The 22,114-nt window shown below is 37.6% G+C and overlaps 1 protein-coding gene across 5 annotated transcripts in view; it reads left to right on the top strand.

Annotated features, from left to right (window-relative positions):
- Positions 1 to 22,114, top strand: part of UNC5C (unc-5 netrin receptor C) — a 370,394-nt gene that overhangs the window by 325,513 nt on the left and 22,767 nt on the right. For all 5 annotated transcript variants that reach the window (XM_060779209.2, XM_060779211.2, XM_060779210.2 and 2 more), the window contains 5 exons: positions 2,668 to 2,859; positions 5,235 to 5,579; positions 9,915 to 10,002; positions 15,926 to 16,094; positions 19,590 to 19,823. In XM_060779209.2, the coding sequence (XP_060635192.2) occupies positions 2,668 to 2,859; positions 5,235 to 5,579; positions 9,915 to 10,002; positions 15,926 to 16,094; positions 19,590 to 19,823 (1,028 nt within the window). The remainder of the gene's footprint in view (positions 1 to 2,667; positions 2,860 to 5,234; positions 5,580 to 9,914; positions 10,003 to 15,925; positions 16,095 to 19,589; positions 19,824 to 22,114) is intronic.

Here is a 22,114-nt window from a genome sequence, read left to right as displayed (position 1 = left end):
AGGGAGGGACCAGCAATGGCATACCCTCCACTCTCCCATTGTGGCATGGACAGTCCTAACTAATCCTCTGCTATCCTACTTTTTCAGCTGGCTTAAAAATGTCCCAATTTCTCTCTCATCTTCCCACATTCTACTCATGTCCTCAGCTTCCTCCAATGCTGGAAACGGAGTTCAAAGTATAGAACAGTTTTTACTCAATTGGCCTAGTATGGGATGGGAAAGACGACTAGCAGACTGGTGACATTCCCAATAGGCCCATGAAAAAGCAAACTTCTATCGCCCTTTTAGCTTGTGTAATCTTTCCTGTTAATAATGTTTGCCATCTTGACAACACTCTGATGTTGCTTAGTTATATGTGTCCTTTTTTCTATAAAATGTTGAAAGGTTTGCAGTGGTTTAGGAGCCACAACTATGAGTAGCATAGATACAGAGGACTTTACTTCAAAATTGCTTTCAAATAACATGAGCTGGACATTTTTTTTTTTACTTTTTATTGGGAGTAACGATGATGTTCAGGCAAAAAATATTTTTTTAAAAAAAATGTGTTACACTATGACAGATCCCAAGGGCTTCCAGCCTGTTACAAGGATTATAATAGCCAGTTATAACTTTAGCACACCAGAATTGGGAGCTTTCAACTCCAAAGCTACTTTTCCTTGTGATTTATGTTACCAAAATCCAAAAAGGAGCTACTGATTGATTACGGTCACAAAAATGATTACGGTATCCCAAATATAGAGCAGACAAGATTGCCCTTGCATTTGTTTGTTTGTTTATGATATATACACCCTACACACATTGATAGTCACAATTGTGAGTTATGTGATTAGGACCTATAATGACATTTCTCAAGTAGATTAACTTTCACCTATTCGGACAGTAATATTGCTCTCTCAAATGCGCTTGGTGTCAGACAGTTTCCCAATATCAAATAATTACTTACCTTCAGAAGGGCACACAACAGGGGTGCAGAAATGAGTACGAGACCTTGCAGCAAATCCAAATGCCAACTTTGTCCACACATATACATCAGAAATGCCATCACAGGACCTATTCACATCACACTCAATATTAGAGGTGTCTTCACTTGGTCATTCTCTAATGTGATATATACCATCTTCTGACAACAATGCCTTTCAGAATATCTTTTATTATTATTATTATTATTATTTTTAATTTTATTATTACTATTGTATAATACATAGAAACATTCCATCTTTGAAAATAACATTCAAAATTACTATTGTATAATACATAGAAACATTCCATCTTTGAAAATAACATTCAAAATACCAGTTTTTTCCCCAATCCCGCCACCAGCACACACCCCCTCCCCCCCCCCCCCCCGGGAACAAATAGATACTTTAGCTGTGTTTATTACAATTGTTCAATCATGAGAATAGTTTTGTTCAACACCGTATATTTATCTTTCCCCTTTATTCTATATATGAGACTCTTCCATTTTGCTTTCCATGTCTTTTTGCTTTGACCCGTCATATAGTAACTTTTCCTTTCGCTAATATAATCTTGAAGAAGGTAATCTGCTAAATATTTGTACCAGGTTTTTGTATCCCATTTCTTGTGGTCTTTCCAGCCCAGGGCCACTGAGGCTTTAATTCCCTCTATCATATGTTTTATTATTTCCTCACTTTCCTTATATTCCTCTTTATTTTCGAATTTCTGAGTGAAAAATTGGGCCTTATTCCATTCTATCTTGATCCCTAATAGCTCCGCCTTTCAGAATATCTAAACTGGCCGAACAATGTGGTCTCTGAGGCAGATGAGAAATGGACATAAATCAGACATTAGGAGTGGGAATACACAAAAATTATTGCAGAACACCTCAATCTGCCTGGGTATTTCATCTCTGAACTCAGAACAACCATCCCTGAACAAAAAAACCAACAAAAAACTACAAAGGAAGATTGGAAAGAGAATAAGTGGAATATATCTATAAACTCCAGTCCAGTAACAGTGGGTTTAACAGAGACCACAGGTATTACAACACTAATTAGCACCCCAACTTCATGAGTGGTCCCTTGGCCAGTTTATCACATCTTCTTTTTGGTTCCCAGGGAGCATCACAGTACATCCCAATAACCCCTTCCACTATTCATATGGTTATCTACTCATCTTGCCCTTTGGCAACATCTTCCCTCCTGTATTTGTCTCTTAATTGCCATCTTTAAAAGTGAACTAGTGAACTAGTCATTCCATATCACTCCATATCCATAACCACCAATTTCCATTACTATGGATATTCACACACACAATCTGTTATAAGCACTTTATTTGATGCATTTCAGGAAGTAGTTTTTGTCTATAAATGCTTATGCTAACAACCTCAGTATTTCAGGGTGCATCCTCACTGTAGAATTAATGCAGCTTGATGCCAACTTAAGTGTCATAACTCAATGCTTTGGAATCATGGAAGCTGTAGTTTGGTGGAATCAACACTCTTTGGCAGAGAAGGCTACAGGTCTTGTAAAACTATACTTATGTTTCCACAGCACTGAGCTATGGTGATTAAAATCATATCAAGCTGTATTAATCCTACAGCACCCTTAGTCTAAGGGGCTACAAGAACATTTTGCATTTTGTAGGAACTGATATTAATATTATATACTTCTGAAAATTCCTGATAACTTTGTGCTTTCTTTTTTCTAGCTGCTCCTGACTCAGATGATGTCGCTCTTTATGTTGGCATTGTGATAGCTGTCATTGTGTGCCTGGCTATTTCAGTAATCGTTGCACTGTTCATCTACCGGAAGAACCATCGGGATTTTGAGTCAGACATTATAGATTCCTCAGCACTAAATGGTGGTTTTCAACCTGTTAATATCAAAGCTGCAAGGCAAGGTTAGTTTCTGTTCAACACTGACCAAATTCAAGAAGATGCTATACAGAAACACCCACAGGTTCAGGTATTTATTTATCATGTCAGAAGCAAATTGAGAATACAGTTATAATGTATTAAAAAGAAATCACAATCAAAGTTAAAACTTGGCATTATATTAAATTTCCTTTGACCAGAAGCTGGCCACTTGGAGTGCCTCTGGTGTCGCTGTAAGAAGGTCCTCCATTGTGCATGTGACAGGGCTCAGACTGCATTGTAGTAAGTAGTCTGTGGTTTGCTCTTCTTCACACTCTTATGTCGTAGACTCTACTTTGTAGCCCCATTTCAAAGCTCCCTGCTTGAGCGATGATGGCAAGATTATCAGCATAGATGAAACTCTCTGTCCTTTCTGGCATTGTCTGGTCATTTGTGTAAATGTTGACCATTGATGGAGCAAGCACACTCCCCTGAGACAAACCATTCATAAGAGAACACTCCCCGCAAGATGGTAACACATCCAGGTGTCCTCTAGGCAACATCTTTGTAGATGGTTGATTCTTTCACACCAGAAGTGACTTGCAGTGTGCAACTAACCAAACAAGCAAACAAATTGACCTTTTCAGGTTCAAGTGAATTATGTTTGTTCAATATATGTTTCTATATGTTTGTGATAAAATGATAAATGAATAGGACATGATTTTACTGATTGCATAAAGTGACCCTTCAGGTATCTATTCAATGTTTGTGGCTCCGATCCATCAGAAAATGAAGGCATAGAAACCAAGAAGGACTATATGATCCAAAACAGACTTTAGGGATGCATTTAAAAATGAAGCACTATTTTGGAAATTAAAGTTACATCAATTTGAAGGAAAATACACTCATAGTTTTGTCCAATGCAAAAGATTAGCAAAGCTGCAATTTGCTTGCCAAGAATTCATTAAAATCACTCCTGCAGAAGGCATTCAAGGATATGCCACAGGCAACAATTCAGCTCTGAATAGGAATGATAAAATATATGATTTCATAGTTGTTTACAATTCTGTGTTTTCTTTTTCTCTTTCCTTTGATCGCACAGATTGATGTTCTGCAGTCAGCATTTTGCAAAAAATGCCAAAGAAAAATTTATTCTATAGAGCACTTGTATTTGACTGCAGCTGTCATGATTAAGTGTTAATTGTTGTGCTCTGCCCATCACTTTTGCAGCCCAGTTGTGACTTATTGCTCTGTTGTAGTTGTTATTTAAACTTGCTAGTGTATATATTTTTGTGCTATACAGATAACATATAACATGACAAAATGCCAACATAGCAAAAGCTCTGCAACTTTAGCTATTTTAAAAAATGGATTTAAATGTCTGTGGAAGAGCAATTTGGATCCAGAGAGAAAGTAAGCAAATATTCATGGCAAAGACTAGGACTTTCACACTTTACATTTTAGTTATTTTAGGCATAAAAACCCATTTTGATAGTTGTGCAGGAGAGGTAAGTTTGCAAACTTTAGTGTCTAAATCTGAAAGTTCAAACTGTAATTCATGAGATTCTTTCAGTACTGAACTTCAGGGTTATTATTATATTTGTACGTAAATATTATTATTATTTTTTTTAAAAATAATAAAATGCATCATACATTAAACTTGTAGAAGGGTCTCATCTCATGCCTTCTGTAGTTTTGTATGTATGCAGAATTTGTTGTTGTTTTAATAAACATATCAGAAAGGGATTCTTCATTATTTTGATTTGTTTGTGGATGAAATGTTTCTTTTTCTTGATTTATATAATTTGACATTACAAAATAGCTTTAGTAGTCCACTTCATTCGAACAAGGATGGAAAACTCTCCAGACATTATTGGACTTCTGCTCCCATCACCTGGCATAGTCAATGGTCAAGGATGATGGAAGTTGAGGACTTAGCACATTTTGAGGATTATGGGTACTTCAGCCTTTTCTTAGGCATAAATACTCAGAGGTAGTTTTGCCAGTTCCCTCCTCTGAAATATCGCCTTTAGCATCTGGTAATTGTTGTTTTTCCATCCAAGAATTAACCAAGGCTGATCCTAACTAGCTTTCATGATGACATGGGGTCTGGTGCCTTTAGGTCAGCGATTCTCAAACTTTGCTACTTCTAGAAATGGAGCTTCTGGGAGTCCAAAACATCTGAAAACCCAAAATTTAGGAACCACTCTTTTATTTAGGATGAGTAAAACAATGTAGCAAAGACTCTGAAATCCCTTCACATCAGACATGACAAGCAAAACAGGTCCTTTCTTTTTTTCTGACTTTCAGCTGTCATTTAGATCACTACATTTTTCTTTTATCCTAAATGATGTTTTAAATGGTAAAGAATATAGCTTATGCTAAATATTTTTTATTTGACATCTTTTTGCTTGGAATGCAGATCTCCTAGCTGTGCCTCCGGACCTCACCTCGGCTGCAGCCATGTACAGAGGGCCCGTCTATGCCTTGCATGACGTTTCTGATAAAATTCCAATGACCAACTCTCCAATTCTTGATCCACTGCCCAACTTGAAGATCAAGGTCTACAACAATTCAGGTTCAGTTACTCCACAGGACGAGCTCTCCGACTTTTCATCCAAACTCTCCCCACAGATCACTCAGTCCTTGCTGGAGAATGAAGCATTAAACATAAAAAACCAGAGTCTTGCACGACAGACAGATCCATCATGCACAGCTTTTGGCACCTTCAACTCCCTTGGTGGCCATCTGATTGTTCCTAATTCAGGTAAACATTTATGCACACATCTTTTGCTATTTCCAAAAAAAGTCTTCTATTATTTTCTCAGTTTTAAAAAAGCAGAAAAATGTAGGTCATTTTTGGAAATGTATATCTTCTATGTTTAGACTGAAGAATAGCTTTTCTCCCATTTGGGTTTACCCAAGTATTACACATATTCTTTCCCCAAAGCCCTGGCCTTCCTTAGCAGAAAATTACAAAGTTCTGAGTCATTGCCTGCAGATGCATTAGACCTCCCAACTTTCTTGTGTAGTGGGATTAGGAACCCTTGACCTTTTCTTTCATGTAGCACCAAAAGAGAAAGGGTGAGAAAAAGAAAATGCCCAGCTTCAAGGCAGAATCCTTTACTGCCTTGACATAAAAGGGACAAATTATTTAGAAAACAAATCAGTTGTTCCAAATTCCAATTTGCTTCTTATAAGTGTGCTGAGAAAGAAACATGTTTAGGATGTAACAGATTTTTTTTCTTTTCCTTGCCCTAGATTCCACTGCAAAACACTGAATTCTTGGCATTTAACTCTTTGGAGTTTTTGGTGTATTTATTTAAAAAGCAATTATGCAGTGTTGGGTGTTCAGGAAAAAATAGAAGAAACACAAAGATCTTTTAAAAATGATAATAACCCTTTCTGTGGGCATACCCTCCAGCATTTGGGGAGGGGGGGGAATCAGGACTCACTGCTGATAGAATGGTCAAGATGGGAATAGTTATTAATGAGGAAGAATAGACAAACTAGGAAACTTTTGCTCTTGAGTCTACTGGAAGAGGCAATATTTCCATCTCCTCTCCTTTCTCCCCTATTGGGTTAATTCAGTGCAAAAGACTTTTCCACTTTACTCTAAGGACAAAGGGAGAAAGTAGGAGGAGCAGACAGAAAATAGGTACTATTAGAAGCCACTAAGAACTTAGGACAGCAGAGGAGTAATCAGGCCTCATTTTGCATAATTGGGACAACTGGAAGATGTACTTTATGTTTTAAAGCTGGGGAAGAAATTGGGTGGCCTATGGGTCACATGAAACCATTTCTCTTTAGTATTTCTCTTTTGGCCTTTATTCCTACTGCAACCCTTCCATGTTCTCTCCATATGGACATTTTTAATAGAAACAAATAGCTGAAAAGATTTGCTCCCAACTTATCTGCCAAGCATTGACAATTCAAGGTGCTGGTTTTGACCTATAAAACCCTATACGGCTCCGGCCCAGTCCAAACGGATCTCCCTCTACGTCCCACCCAGGAGCCTAAGATCTTCTGGGGAGGTCCTGCTCTCGATCCCGCCTCTATCACAGGTGAGATTGGCGGGGACGGGGAGCAGGGCCTTCTCGGTGGTGGCCCCCCGCCTATGGAATTCTCTCCCCGGGGAAATCAGATCTGCAACTACGCTCCTTTCTTTCAGGAAAAAACTAAAAACATGGATCTGGGACCAGGCATTTGGACAAGTGGGTAAATAAAGAAGAACTCCATTGATGGCTAGGAAATTGACTAACGGATTGGTCATGTGGAACTCTGGAAACGAAACGCTGATTATAAGAATGACTTTTATATGATGTTTTTATATGATGTTTATACAATGTCCTAGGTACCAGTTGTTGATGTTTTATTGTGATAATCGTTTTAATTACATTTTGTATATTGTTTTTATATTTTTGTATACTATGTATTATTATGTATAGGCATCGAATTCTGCCTTCTTTGTAAGCCGCCCTGAGTCCCCCTCCGGGGGTTGAGAAGGGCGGGGTAAAAGTACTAGTAATAAATAAATAAATAAATAAATTGACTTCAGTTGACCCATTTTGCCCCTCAAACCAGCAACGAAGAGCCAGTAAAAGAACTCAACAACCAGCCCAAACTATCCTCTGTAATGTTGAAAAGTTAGTTCAGGTCACTCAAAATGCCATTTTCACTGTGCCACTGGAGTCTACAAAGAGATCACATAAAATAGCCCTCTGATCCATGAAGCATGTTCATACTGTTCTAAAACAACTCCATTTGGTGGAAGGGATTGCATCCCAAGGCAAGCAACCAAATTGCATGAAGACAACCAAGATATGCTCTTATATCTGCACCTCTGGGAATTCCCACATGTCTTAAATCAAGATGTGAAGTCATGATGCAAGCTGCACATATACGTGACTGGTCTGGCACTTTTCTACCTGAATGAGAACAGCAAATAAGAACCACCCACCCACCACATATTGAAATAACACACAAACAAAGAACCAAAATTGGCACAAAGTGTACTGAATATGATTGAATGTTATTTTTTTACCTTCGCAGTAGGGAAAAATGAGTGTTGATCTTGCAGTTATTACTCTGTCATTTTTTTAAAACTGATGTGGTGTCCAGCACTTTATTTCTTTGTCTAACAAAATGCTCTATGAATAGCCTTAATAGTTTATTTGACCCAGTAACACAAAACATGAGTTATGAAACCCAATATCGCAAATCTCCATTGACAGGAAATGCTCTTCTTCAAGGTACATCATCAGTTGCTAGTCTTGTTTTTGCACAAAACACATAAATGCTTAATGATCACAGCAATTATTAATGCATTAACTGCAGGTAAGCTCCTCAAAACAAACACCAGGCCACCCCAAACAACATTCCACATCACCTGGAGAAATTCCCTCCACAGCATGGTACACAATTAAATTCAGCCATTTGGTTTCTTTTTACACGAGGTACTATAATTTATAGGAATCTCAGTAAAATGTACAGTTGACAATGTGGAATTGTCATTTGGTTGGGCCCATCCAACCTTAGTTAGTTAAATCTGATGCTGTGACTTTGTAGCAGAAACCTGCTAAATTATTTTGAAATATAGAATGGAAAATCCTCAAAGACCTTTGATTACCTGTGGCAGGACAAACACAAAAAGAACTAAGTAAAAACAAAAAACAAAATAGAATCCTTTCTGTGACTCCTAGAATTTTATTCCTATCTAATGCTAGTGCCAGCCATGTGGACCCACTCATTCACATTCTCTCTCACATGCACCACAGAGAGAAAGAGAGAGAGAAAGAGAGAATTGCCAATTATAGTTACAGAGAACATTACAATGCAAGTGTATCATGCAATATATCCCCAACATGGTACACCCAGTTGGGGCATGATTGTCCTTGCCTGACTAGACTCCAGTTGTGGAAGGCTGACATATTGGCACCCCGAAGAGGCATGCTTTCTAAGATAGGTTAACTTGGTAAATTGTGTAGAATGAATATTTCCCGTTCCATCCTCTCAGAAGCAATTTCATATATCTCTCCAAAAGCCCCTCTCTAGAGAATATAGCCTCTAGATCTAGTTAAGTGCATTCTTAATTTTTAATCTCTGTTATTCCAGCCTTAGTACATGCAGAAAATATACTTTACTTCCATGGCTGGCTCCCTTTTTTTCACAGTTGTAATCTGTGTTGTATCCTAATTCTCAGATCATATGAACGAAGCATAACCCTCCCTCTCTATTGTTGTCATGTATGACTTATAGTGACCCTATGAAGAACTTACTTCTGGGCTTCCTTGGCAAGTCTGGTTCAGTGGAGGTTTTCCTTTGCCTGCCTCAGAGGTCAAGAGAGTGTGACTTGTCCAAGGACATCCAGTGGGTCTCCATGGATAATTGAAGATATGAATTCTGGTATCTAGAGTTATAGTAATAATAGTACAACACACATAGTACAATCTTTGTGCTAGGGTTGATAAGGGTGAGGGGTACTTACTATTTCATAGTACAATTCTGGTCCCTTACTCGGTTTCTTTAAGTAAGAAATGAAAAGAGAAACAATCCAATTACTGCTATTTAGAATTATTGCTGTAGCATGTCTTCAAGCTGTTTCTGACTAATGACACATTATTGTGGGCTTTCTTAGCAAAGTTTGTTAAAAGCAAATTTGTTTTTACCTTCCTCTGAGGCTGAAAGAGAGTGACTTAGTAAGGCCAAAGACACTCCGTGGGTTTCCATGGCTGAGCAGGTATTTGAACCCTTGTCTCCAGAGTGATGCTCAAACCACAACACTATGTTAACTCTCAATGTTGTATAGAAAAGGAAATACAATTTTGCCACTCTCCCACAATTTGTACAATAAAAGGAGCAGAGCAGCCATTTGCTTGTTCCTTAAATAAGACAAACAGGTTGGGGAAAATGTAGAAGAGAAGGCCAGGAGGCTCTGGTAAGTAATGAATTGCCAGGCTTAAACACCAGGAGCAGGAGGAGGCACATTATATGGTTTGAGTGAGATGTTGGTATGCTTAGCTGCATCTTTACAGGCTTCTAGCTTGCTTCTGTTTTGCAGTCTTTTCTCTGCTTCTGCCTTACTGTTGTTTTTGTTTTGCAGGAGTAAGTTTGCTGATTCCTGCTGGAGCCGTTCCCCAGGGGAGAGTGTATGAAATGTATGTGACAGTTCACCGCAAGGAGAACATGAGGTAAGAGAAGTTCTGCTTACAAAGCATTTGCTCTAGCACTAATTGCTGGGAGAAAGCAAAGTGTGTGTGTCTCTCTGTGTGTGCAGCAAGGTTGAAATGCTGCTGAGGTGTTGAAGCAGAGTCAGAAGAGGAATGGGATGCAGGTGCAGGTGGAGACATTTAACGATAGCTCTTTTCCCATATGATGTTTGAGTTTGGAATATGGATATTAAATTATGGTGTTAACAATCACTTTGCTTTTCTTACTTAGATGCAATTTAATTGATTCATGTAAAAGTGAACACTAAAAAAATTAAATACTGCATAAAATATTACTGCTATGCGATGTGTAAATTGCCGTCACTAACACCTTGAAATGTTGCACTCTGAGCTGCAACCATGTGAAATGCGAAACTTATTCTTCCCTCTGACAAGATAAAGCAGCATCAGCCCTTATGGGGCTTGACACTAGCAACATGTGGGATATTTTGGGACACAACACAATAGCCCTCTGTACACCATCCCAAAAGGGATTTTTGTACTCTTTAGCAGCAGAGGTGAGGTGTTTTAGACACCACTCCTATCTTTCCTTCCAGTGACTTCTGACCAAATGCTTTTCTTCTAAAATAACTTACCTTAGCTAAGATAAATGCACGTAGCTGAGAATTTGTGGCAAATTAGGTTATGGTCAGAAAGACCTTCCTGTAGTCCTCACCCATAATTCCCCTTTCCTGAACCTCTTTCCTCTGATTAGGTGTCCTTTAAGTTTCTATGATTTCATGTCCAGTTGGATCTTTACAGTTGAAGGGGAAGATCCATATCTCATCATATGATGTCCATCAGACTAAGTATTTAATATCTTTTTGCTATAACTAGTTACACCATCTCTACTAGGCCTGGGTAACAATGGAAAAATTTGTTTCTAAACTCATTTCGTTTTTAGGGATCCATCGTGTTTCGTTTTTTAAAAGAATTCCGAAATTTTCCTTTTAAAAATTTCAAAATTTACGAAATTTCGTATAATTACGAATCGATTTGTTAATGGCGGACGCAATTGCGCAATATGCTAAAAAAACCTCCAAATGGGACAGGGGGAACTTCTGAAGCTTCCCTCTCCCTCTGTTGTTGACTGTTGGTGTGATAAAACAAACAACAACTATAAAACTTGCACCAGACATGCGAAAATAATTATGAAAGAATTATGAAATAATTACGAAATAAATTGAAAAAATTGTTTCAAATCTAATTTACTCCTCACACTATTCCTGCATGGCTCAATATTGGATCGTAAGCTAATTTAAATACGAATTAATAACGAATTACGAAATTAACGAACGAAACTGCCCAAGCCTAATCTCTACCATTTTACTTTTTGTTGTATAATTTTATTGTGATTTATGAGAAAAAAAAGAAATATACAATCTTCAAGATTCAACAACGAAATGCAAGTATTATTTCCCCTGTCCCGCCACCTCCCCATTCCCACCCATGAACCACCACCCATGACTTCCAGCACCACACCATAGGGAACTAGTATCTAACAAAAATCTGTCCTTATCATTAATAAACCCCCCCTTGGCTATTTCAAATTCTATATTATTTTCTTTTTTCAATACCCAAAGGTCAGTCTCCATTTTCTAGTAAATTCTTCATTGTTTCCTCCCCTTATGCCATTAGAGATTTTGCCCATTTGAATATACTCTACTATTTTTTCTCCAATTCTCAATAAGTACCCCCCCCCCCTTTCAAAGATTTCTCTATAATGATTCTCGCTGCCATATAAATTTCTACATCTTCTTTGTTAATTCTCTCCTGAAACGAACCCAATAAGCACATGTCTGGGTTTTTCTTAATCTTCTTAGTAATCATTTTGTTGGTTTCTTAAGTCATCTCTAAAGGTCACTGCTACCATTTTACTACAACCACTAGCAGTGGGTTGACATTGCAGTGAGCATGATTTTCATTATGCTGTGATATGATTTAAAATTGTCAAATAACTATATTGGGCTTAAAAGCCCAGCACATGGTGGATCAGTGTCATGGAACCCTAAATCAGGGCTAGTTTAGCATGACCGTAGATTCTTCAAGCCAAAACCAACAGAAAGAATCTCTAGTTGAGGCAATGGTTTGAGAACTAAATTGCTAAGTGGACTTTACCATTGAGATTTTGCATTACAGTACAAACCTTGTATCCATGGGATATTAATTTCCAGACTTCTCGTGGATATTAAAAATTGCACATAATAGCAAACCATATTGAAAGGAAGGGCATGCAGCCCAAGAATACCATAGCTCTGTGTTGGAAGACCTAGAAAATGTCTAGAGGGAACATATTTTGTTGGATATTGATAAATGAAATTGCAGATACTGATCCCAGAGAGTCAAGGGTTGTACTGTACTGTACAAAAGTAAATACAGAACTCCAGCATTAACCACAGCTATTTGAAAATGAAGCTCACTGAATTCAATGAGATTTAAACTTAACTATGCCTGTTTAGGGCTGAGCATAAAGTAAACAGGCATAAGGATTATGCTGTGAGCATCAGAGGCATGAACAAAAAGCTCACTTGCTGCAGACCTGCAGTCCCTTGGGCCTGCTTCAGAATATGACATGGCAACTGTTAATAGCACAGACTAAAAGCCGAAAAGTGTTATTCCTCAGAGTCCTACGTGCCAGCTCCTTGTTTTCCCACCTCCACATTCCAAAAACATTTTTCTCTCCTTCTGATCTCCCTAGATCCCTTCTCTTGTCTTTCTGCTACTGCTTGAGTTTGACAATGTTCACTCTGTGGCTCGATAAAGCCACTCTTTCTGCTGGGTAAAGGTTGTGGGTGTCAGAGCATTTCCTTCGATTATATCTAAAAGCATGAGGGTGTTGCTGAAAGTGTTACTATTAGCCATCAACTTGGGAATCCTAACAGTCCATATGGAAGGCTGGCATTGCTCCCAGGCTGTCGCACACTCTTTCCTCATTGCTACCAAAGAAGACTCACTAGTGGCAAGGACATTCCTGCAAGTTCACCATGATTTAGGGCAGCTTTCTCCAACACGATGCATTTTTCAGCTACAGCTCCCATAATCTCTGATGACTGTTCATGATGAACGGAATTGTCATCCAAAACCTTGGAGGATAATTTATTAAAGAAAGCCAGTTTAAGGACTCTTTGCGGTCTTACATTAGTTAGGTCCATTGTCCTAAGGAAGTATTTGAAAACATAGGCATTGATTTTCTCTTAGTCACTTCAAATAAATGTTCTTGAATGAATCTCATCTTAATTATAATGCTTACATATAATAGTGGAGAGACTTTTCTTAATTACTATGTATGTTAGTAACAGTACATTAAAATTAAATGATTAACATCACTTTATGGTGATAAGTTGTTCCAACATTGTTTAATAAAGAAACAACAGTTTTCATTGCAGCAATTACATCTTTGTGTTCTTTCTTACATAACAGTTTGATTTTGCCATAATTTTGTTCATGCTATCCCTCCCCCAAGTTATTTTTGTAGTGAAAACTGGTGATTTCCATGGAAGTGGGAGAATGTGGCCATGTTGGGCCTAGTCCAAACTTTCAACACAATTAAAATACAGATTAAAATGCATATAGACGCAACAGTAAAACCTATATAAAAAGCCCCCTGTATCCACAAATTTGTATCCATGAATTCAACCATCCATGGCTTGAAAATGTTTTTAAAATTCCCAAAAGTAAACCTTCATTTCATTATTTTACATACCCTTAGGGATACCATTTTACTATGCCATTGTTCATAATGAAACCTGAGCACAGTTTTAGCATCCATGGACCTGGAACCAAACTCCAGTAGATACCAAGGGCCCACTTGTTACAGTTAGTTCCTAAAAGCCCGTCTGAACAGAAAATAGAACAGAACAGAAAACACATGCTAATAAGAGGAAAACATGAAGGGGACATCCTAGCCTCCTTAAGGAAGGCATTCCAAAGTCTGGGTAGCCGCCGTGCGACTATAACCTTATTGCCTCTCCTTGCTGGACAAAAGAATTAGACAGTGGTTATAAAATAGAGAGGCTCATTGTGGTTGACTGGTAAATATTACATTGGTAAGCCTCTTTGCCCTTAGTAAAAATGTATGAAGATTACCCTATTTAGTATATTTACAATAGGAAACAAAACTGCGCTACATTTTGTTTTGCTTCCTTTCACCTTTTCTAAAATTGAAAGAGGAGGAAATGAAAATGATAAAAAGAGTAGGAAAGTTCTATGTAGGAGAAAAAAGCAGACAGGTATGGGATGTTTGAGACAGACTTGATCTTAATTTGTAAAATGCAAAACATTTTTATCGCATAAAATAGCAGTAGGAAGACAACAAAATCTTAGATTTGCAAAATCCTCACTTAGCATGACTGGAAGGGTTACCATCTGCTCCTGCGAGTTATTCATCTCCCTTTTCTCACTCTGTATTCTTTCACTTTACTTTCTTGGAGCATAGTTATTAAAACTGCATGTCAGTCAAAAAAGAAAAAAAAAGCAAATTTCAATTTTTTTGCAACCCAAATGGTAGACAGAGTGACAGAGAGAGCAAACATAATTGCTTTAATGAAATCTGTACTCCACAAACCTAAAGTGATTATCTTGCTACCCTCTAGGGAAATCTGAAAAATGTTCTCTTAGAGAGAAGAGTGAATGTTATCACTTAATGGTATATTTTAAAACCTTATATAAACTACAGATCCCTGGTTTCTTTCAGAGATATGATGTAAGTTAAACTACTGTAAACACAGTTTACTTTTTGTAGACAAAGATTTCTCTAAACGAGTAATTAAAAGCATCCATTCCCATTTTCTAGGTTGTAGGTAGGCTATTATAGCTCACAGTCCACATGCCTTTATATAATCTCTGACCTGAAGGGAATGCCATTTTTGGTTTCAGTGAAATTCACAGATAGACAGGGAGGAAGGAGTAAGGAGGACTGGCTCATGATGTTTCATTATAGCTGAGGGTTGTGGGCATAGACTGAACAACATATCTAGTCTGGAAGTGGTGGGGGTGTGTTTTTATAATATTGAGAAGAATGATAAGAGGATGAAAAGAATATTCAAAATATTGATAGATGAAAAGTCTGTTTCTTAAGTGCCAGATAACAAGAGGAAGAGAATGCTGGATGGTTGAGGACCTTCTCAATTTGGAACTTAATCTATACAAAAATGCATATATTTTTTTTGCAGAAATTAATTGTGCACTAGATAAGTGCAAACTGTGAATAGACCTTTTGGATGAATATTTTAGCAGTGGGACAATTATTCCTTCATGTCTATGAGAATATCCCTAATGTAAACAGTAGAGCAACTTTGTGACAAAGAAACAAGTCCTTAAGCTCTATGAAGGCTCCTCCATAAAAAACATGGGACACAAATAAAAAAGGAAACTTTGCAAACAGTAAAAAAATACTTTTGATGCTTTCCCCACATTCCACATTACTTTCTTTGGAAAAGAGTTCCATAATGGAGGTGTCAATAAAGAAAAAACCATGCATCATGAAGCCATCAGCCTGCTCTTCCTTTTTTGACAAGATCAGCAGCATGTCCATAGATTCTCTTATCTGGGCTCAAGGGAAAATGGTCTCCCAAGGAATTCATTAAATCCTCCAAGCAATTCCATTCACTTGAATTTTACCGTAGTATTGAAGTGGAGGACTAGCAAATTCTTAGAGAAGATATCTCTCTAGTAATCTCTGGGTCTTCTAATTCAAATGTGCAGTATGCTGGGAGAAGTCAAGTAATGTAATGGTGTTCAGCCATATCCACAGTTTCAGCCCAGTCAGGAACATATCCCCTGTAGATAAGAGGTCTTACTTTAGTACCAAACTTTCCATTGATTGCAATAACCATGTATTTCATCTGTATAAAAGTCCTTATTATAATCTGATGCATATGGATTTTCTGTCCTATAACCCTGCCAGGCCCCCAGTGGAAGACAGTCAAACCCTTTTGACGCCTGTAGTAAGCTGTGGACCTCCAGGAGCATTGCTGACTCGGCCTGTCATTCTAACAATGCACCATTGTGCAGAACCAAACACTGAAGACTGGAAAATCCAGCTGAAGAACCAAACAGCCCAGGGGCAATGGGAGGTAAGACTACAGATCTTCACTGTAATAGATTAGCTGGAAGAATAGGACTTTTTAGTTAATTATCAAAATTATAAAATAGATGGGTTGTTGTAGGTTTTTTCGGGCTATATGGCCATGGTCTAGAGGCATTCTCTCCTGACGTTTCACCTGCATCTATGGCAAGCATCCTCAGAGAATGCCTCTAGACCATGGCTATATAGCCCGAAAAAACCTACAACAACCCAGTGATTCCGGCCGTGAAAGCCTTCAACAATACGTTATAAAATAGCATTGAAAGTAAAAAAAAATTAAAAGAGGCCACTTAAGAGACATCTAAACATGCCAGAAATTGGCAATACAAGCTAAAGAGGAACAATAGTATTTTGACTATACTCTGAAGGCCCTTCCACACAGCCATATAATCCAGAATATCAAAGCAGATAATCCACAACATTTGCTTTGAACTGGATTATCTGACTCCACACTGCCATATAATACGGTTCAGTATGGATTTTATACAGCTGTGTGGAAGGGTGCTGAGTGTGGAAATACTTGCAGCTATTTAGTGATAAGTTTACTCATACCTACCACTGGACATACATCTCACAGCTAAGACAGGTTAGGACAGATCAATTCATATCATAAAACTAGAATGAAAAATACCCTTCCAGGTATTCTGCAATCTAGTTTAGGACATGAATAGCTCTGGAAATTAGTGAACTGGAGCACATTCACCCACTTAATTATTCTCAAATTCATCTAACTAGGTTTGTTTTGTAATGAATAGTGTACTAGATTGTTTTCATATAAACTTGTACAGTTAGCCCTATAATTCACTGAGGTTAGGGGCACAGGACTCCCATGCAAATGAAAAAAATATGATTTTTTTAAATGTTGGGTTTTTTTCTACCCTGGTAGAACACCTCTCTAGGAATTGCTACCTCCTCCAATCAAAGTTTGAATTAAAGTTGGCCACAAAGTTGTGCTGGACAACCTAGAGAAGTTTTATTAATTAAATCCATGAATAATACATTCTGCAACTGTTAAATCCGCAAATGTGGAGGGATGGTTGTACTACACCTACATCTTGGAATCATCTATGTTTTGCAGGAATCATCTGTGTTTTGATTTGTTTTTCTTCTTTGATAAGAAGACTTTCTTTGGTGTCGTCATACACTAGTTCTCAAGGTTATTTTCACTTTCTGGCTAGTGCAGGTAGGAAAGAAGAGTAACAACATCAGAATCTGAGGGTGTCCTGAAGTCTGGCACCATCCCTTGTCCAGATAGCTATTTTATGCAAAGTTCAATTATGCAAGTTCATGATTTCTGCTGTACTAGTTTGTATGCAGTATTTCTAGTCTTTCTTAAAGCCTGTTGATAAAGTTAAACTTGGATCCACTGATTCCTCCTTTTGAAGATGTTTACCGTGGGTCCTTACTTTTGGTTTCCTGAATGCAACAGGGAGTTTACTGTCTAGCTAACCCATAGAAGATAGGAAAAGCCATTATTTAATGTCGTTGTTTCATTTTACTGTTTTTTGGGCACAAATCAGGCCCCTACTTCGCTACCCTATATCCCAGGATCTAATCCCAGGTTATCTGCTTTAAACGGGATTATATATCCCTCCACTCCCAGATAATCTGGGATCAGCAGATAATATGGTATTAGATTTTGTAATATAGGAGCTGTATGGAAGGGGTTCCAAATATTGTAGTCATATTGTTTGTGGGATTCTCTTGGTTGCAGTCCTTAATAGGCATATTCACAGAACAGTGCAGGTCCTAAATTGGTTTCTGGCATTATGCATGTAGTTTGCAGAAGTTCACCAAACTTCTTGTTGATCCTTCTGTTTATCCTCTCATTTCATTTTGGAACAGATCACTATGCTTCTTTCCCTTCATTGAACAGATGTTTGCATTGCTGGAGGCAAATCAATCTTATGAGTGCCAGCACAAATGCTTCAGGGTTTGGACAGCAGGGGTTGGTGGAAGCAGCATTGCAGATAATACCTTTCTCCCTGCCCCTTAGGAAAGATGGTGCTACCTTTGCAATGTGCAACATCACCCTGACCTCAGCTAAGAGTCTTGAATATGTTCCCATGCTAGGAATGCATTAAATCCAGTAGTTAATTCATATCATTAGTATTGCCAACTTTCTTACTTGGAGGCAACGGAGAGAAGTTTTTTCATGAATTCATCAGGGCTTTGTGTTTTACAAAAATGACATTTAGAATAGGAAATGGTGCACTGTTCAGTTCTTTTTTGCCAGATATGCAAGACATCCTTTGTATGTATGCAACATTAAACAAAAAAATATAGCCATTAACAATAATTTATTTGTATTAGTATATTATGCTTTTAGCAGAACATTAATCAGCTTATCCTATAGCTTTCATGCTTACATTCCTTTTTATGGTAAATATTGAAACAGTCATGTGGGAACAAAGATTATTGGTTGGAATTGCAACTCTTTCACTGTGATATAGAAGTATATCACAGTGATATACTTCATGTAGCACCAAGAGCAGAACATCTTCCCAAATGTGCAGATCAATGTCCTTGTGGGAAACAAAGGGAGCTCCGTGAATGAATACACGAGGATTCGGATCATGCTCTTGATTTTTGTTCATTTTTTATTTTATAAATACAGAGGATTTGAAAAGTGAAAACCTGGCTCTGGGATCAAGCTTTTGGAGATTAACTACAGTGTAATAATAGCTATGGACTTTTGTAATGGCCCTGGATTACAATTGTGGATGGTGTGATTTTTAATAGTGATTGTAATGTGCATTTAATTTTAATTTTAAATCTTTAACTTAATGTATTTTAACTGTTTGTTGTTCAAAGGCATTGAATAATTGCCATACGTAAAGCCACCTTGAGTCCCTTTTGGAGTAGATTAAGGCAGGATACAAATAGAGTAAGTAAATAAATAAATCAATTTAAAGGTTATTTTGAAAAAGATGGATAATTATATAGTAGCATGATGAAGCCATCCTAAGTGAACAAAAAGTAGGGTAATGACCTGGGAAACTCTTCTAAAAGGCCTTTGTGAATAAAATGGACAACACTTATTTGCAAAGTCCTACACTGAAAATATGCCTTTGCACTTTCCCCTTCAATCCAGACATAGATATTATGTATCTCTTCAGATACGGTTAATCTGCAACACCAAACTTCCCAAAAATCAACATAGACAATAGTGAGAAATGGAGAGCCAAATGATTCCCAACTTTAATGTAAACTTTGTCTTGAAAAGCAATACATTTATTGAACTTGAATTTTGCAATGATAGGTTCACCACAAATATGTTTTCAATAAGAAGATAAAGTAAACCCGATGGTGATGCCTCTGACTAGTCTCATATACTGTCCTTTCTACCATCTGCTTTCTGAAATGCCCACCACTGTATCATCTTTGATCAGGGAATAATTAAAACCTAAAACCTGGATGGTTCCAAACCACTAACATTGCCCTATGTTGTTGACTCCTAAACCCCTGCCCACCCCCATTTTAGGATGTGGTAGTAGTTGGAGAAGAAAACTTCACTACCCCATGCTACATCCAGTTGGATCCAGAGGCCTGCCATATCCTGACAGAAACTCTTAGCACCTACGCCTTGGTCGGGCAATCAATCACCAAAGCAGCTGCAAAGCGTCTTAAGCTGGCCATCTTTGGGCCACTGATCTGCTCATCTTTGGAATATAACATCCGTGTCTACTGTCTAGATGACACCCAGGATGCTCTTAAGGTAATTTATATTTTTTTCTTTAAAATCTGTTATCTCTTTCCTTTCTTACACTTTTTTTTAAAACAAAACATGGCTTGTATTGTATATTTTTAGACTTTGTGTTGAGTTAGGATGGACATACTGTATACTCTTTTATAATGAGGCAGGAAAAAGAGAAGGTTGAGCTAAATATTTACATAATTTGCTTTACTTTCTATGCACAGTAGGCTAATTCTTTTTCTGGTGTTCCTTTTTTTTCTCTTTTACCTACATCATAACCTTGATTCCAATATTTCTGCATTATTAAAAGGCCATAAGGTGTGCAAGAATTTCATTGGTGATTCATGTATTTTTAATGCTTCATGCCAGGTCACCAGAGATGCAAAACATATAAATGCCTCTTTGTAAATAGTTGATAATGATAAAAGAAGCTCCGGGGTTGTTAATCAAGCGCCTGCTGCTATATTGCTTTGTTAGATGACTTTGTCTGCAGTTTTTGCACTGACAATTTGCAATGGAAATGAACCACAGTTGTTGCTTTCAGTATTGACAGACATGATTCTGTTATGCATATTTAATTATGCACATACCTTATGGATTAGGATATTGTAATATATGCATCACCTAGTAACTCCATGAGTAATTTTTTTTTGTAAAAACAGATGCTGCTTGTGTCCAGCAGAATAATCCACAAACCAGTGATCAAATATAGTTCCTTCATAGGTGGTATCTTGGTGTTATGAGGCTTAGCTCCCCAACATCAGGCTTTGGGCTATATTTCTAGTATCTGATTCTTAACTTGCAAATTGCCTCTAGACTGGGTTACTGCAAAGAGGTTTACATAACATATCCATAAACTCTGTCTAGAAGAAGTTTGCATTTCTTAGTGCATTTCAAGTTCATTTCCTTTCTAAATGCTGTTTGGCACTATGCCTCCCGGAACATTATATATTCTGTATCAAAGATACCAGAAACCTAATTCTGCAGTCATTAAAAATGTACACAGAGTGAAGAAATGTTCAAAAGAACAGACTGAATGTAAGCTATATAGGTTGTTAAAGCAAGGTGGGAGGTGATATAAAATAATCACTGTTATATGATGCATGTATATGCAAGTAAACCAATTTTGCAGGTTTTTGTGGTCCACCAAAAACCTGCAAAGCCTATTTTAGCAGTGGCAAAGAGTGGAAGGAATTAAACCAGTTTTGTGCTGTTTGTGTTATATTAACTCATACTTTCTGAAGGAAAAACCCATTCTTTGCTTCCAGGCAGAGAATGCAAGCCAACAAAGCCTTTGTGCTCTGCACAGGGTTTATTTGGGGCAATGTCTTGACAGCTTCTGCTATAAAATTACTGCATTTTATTCATCAGAATATTATTGCTTGCATCCCAAACTCATTAAAAGGGGATTAAGTTCTAAGCAATGTCAAGGTCTGAATCTCCCAAGGATAAATTATATTTTCCTATCTGCCTATCTTGGTCTTCATAATCTGTGTAGGTGTCATCTCATTCTCCCCAGGAATTTTCTCACACAAGTAAACATTTGAGAATTAGTAATAGAGGCATCTGTCCTATTGACATACACAGAAAGCTGTAAGAGTCTTGAATATCATAGGTCCATCAAAAGCCAAGTTTTAAAATTAGAAATTGAGATACTTACCTGTGTTTGTTCAGTCCCTGTATTGCAGTATTTCATAAAGACATTTTAAGTTTTTTCATTCCCTCTTTGTTTATCTGCTGTGTGGAGTGAGAACCTAAGTTTGCAGCTCCCAGATTTTCCAGCTAGCATGGCACCTGAACAAAAAAAACAAAACAACACAACACAACAAAAATAACTTTTGCAAACTCTGAACTATATAAACATTGGTCCATTGGACCATATTGGACTAGTCAAGTCCTGTAATACAATGAGTTCACTCAGTATTTCATAAGTAGAACCCAAATTTGTAATATAACATATATGCCTGAAGAGGCATCCACTCTGCCCCCATACCTGACAATGTTTCCGGGAAGTCATTGCCCGCCATGTTGGATTTTAGTAGCATAGCATTATCTGAAAGTAGGGAAAGAGGTGCCAGCTGCAGTGATGGTTGGTTACTCTATTAAATGGTGCATCCAATGCTAATTTGACTAGATTTTGGTCTGCCATTTGGCCTAACAGTTAACAGCAGGGGATTGGCAACACTGCTGGGTGGGATTCAGGCCTTCTGGGTGTTCTGAATCAACACAGTGCACTCTCAGAAGAATATTCCATCTGGATATTTCCTAAAACTGATAATCTGTGTGTTTTAAAGATGCTGAAACAGATATGC

Source organism: Anolis sagrei, chromosome 5 (genome assembly GCF_037176765.1).
Source record: "Anolis sagrei isolate rAnoSag1 chromosome 5, rAnoSag1.mat, whole genome shotgun sequence".
Classification (NCBI taxonomy): Eukaryota; Metazoa; Chordata; class Lepidosauria; order Squamata; family Dactyloidae; genus Anolis; species Anolis sagrei.
Note: the sequence above shows the minus strand (reverse complement) of the source record. Positions and strands in the feature narration are given on the sequence as shown.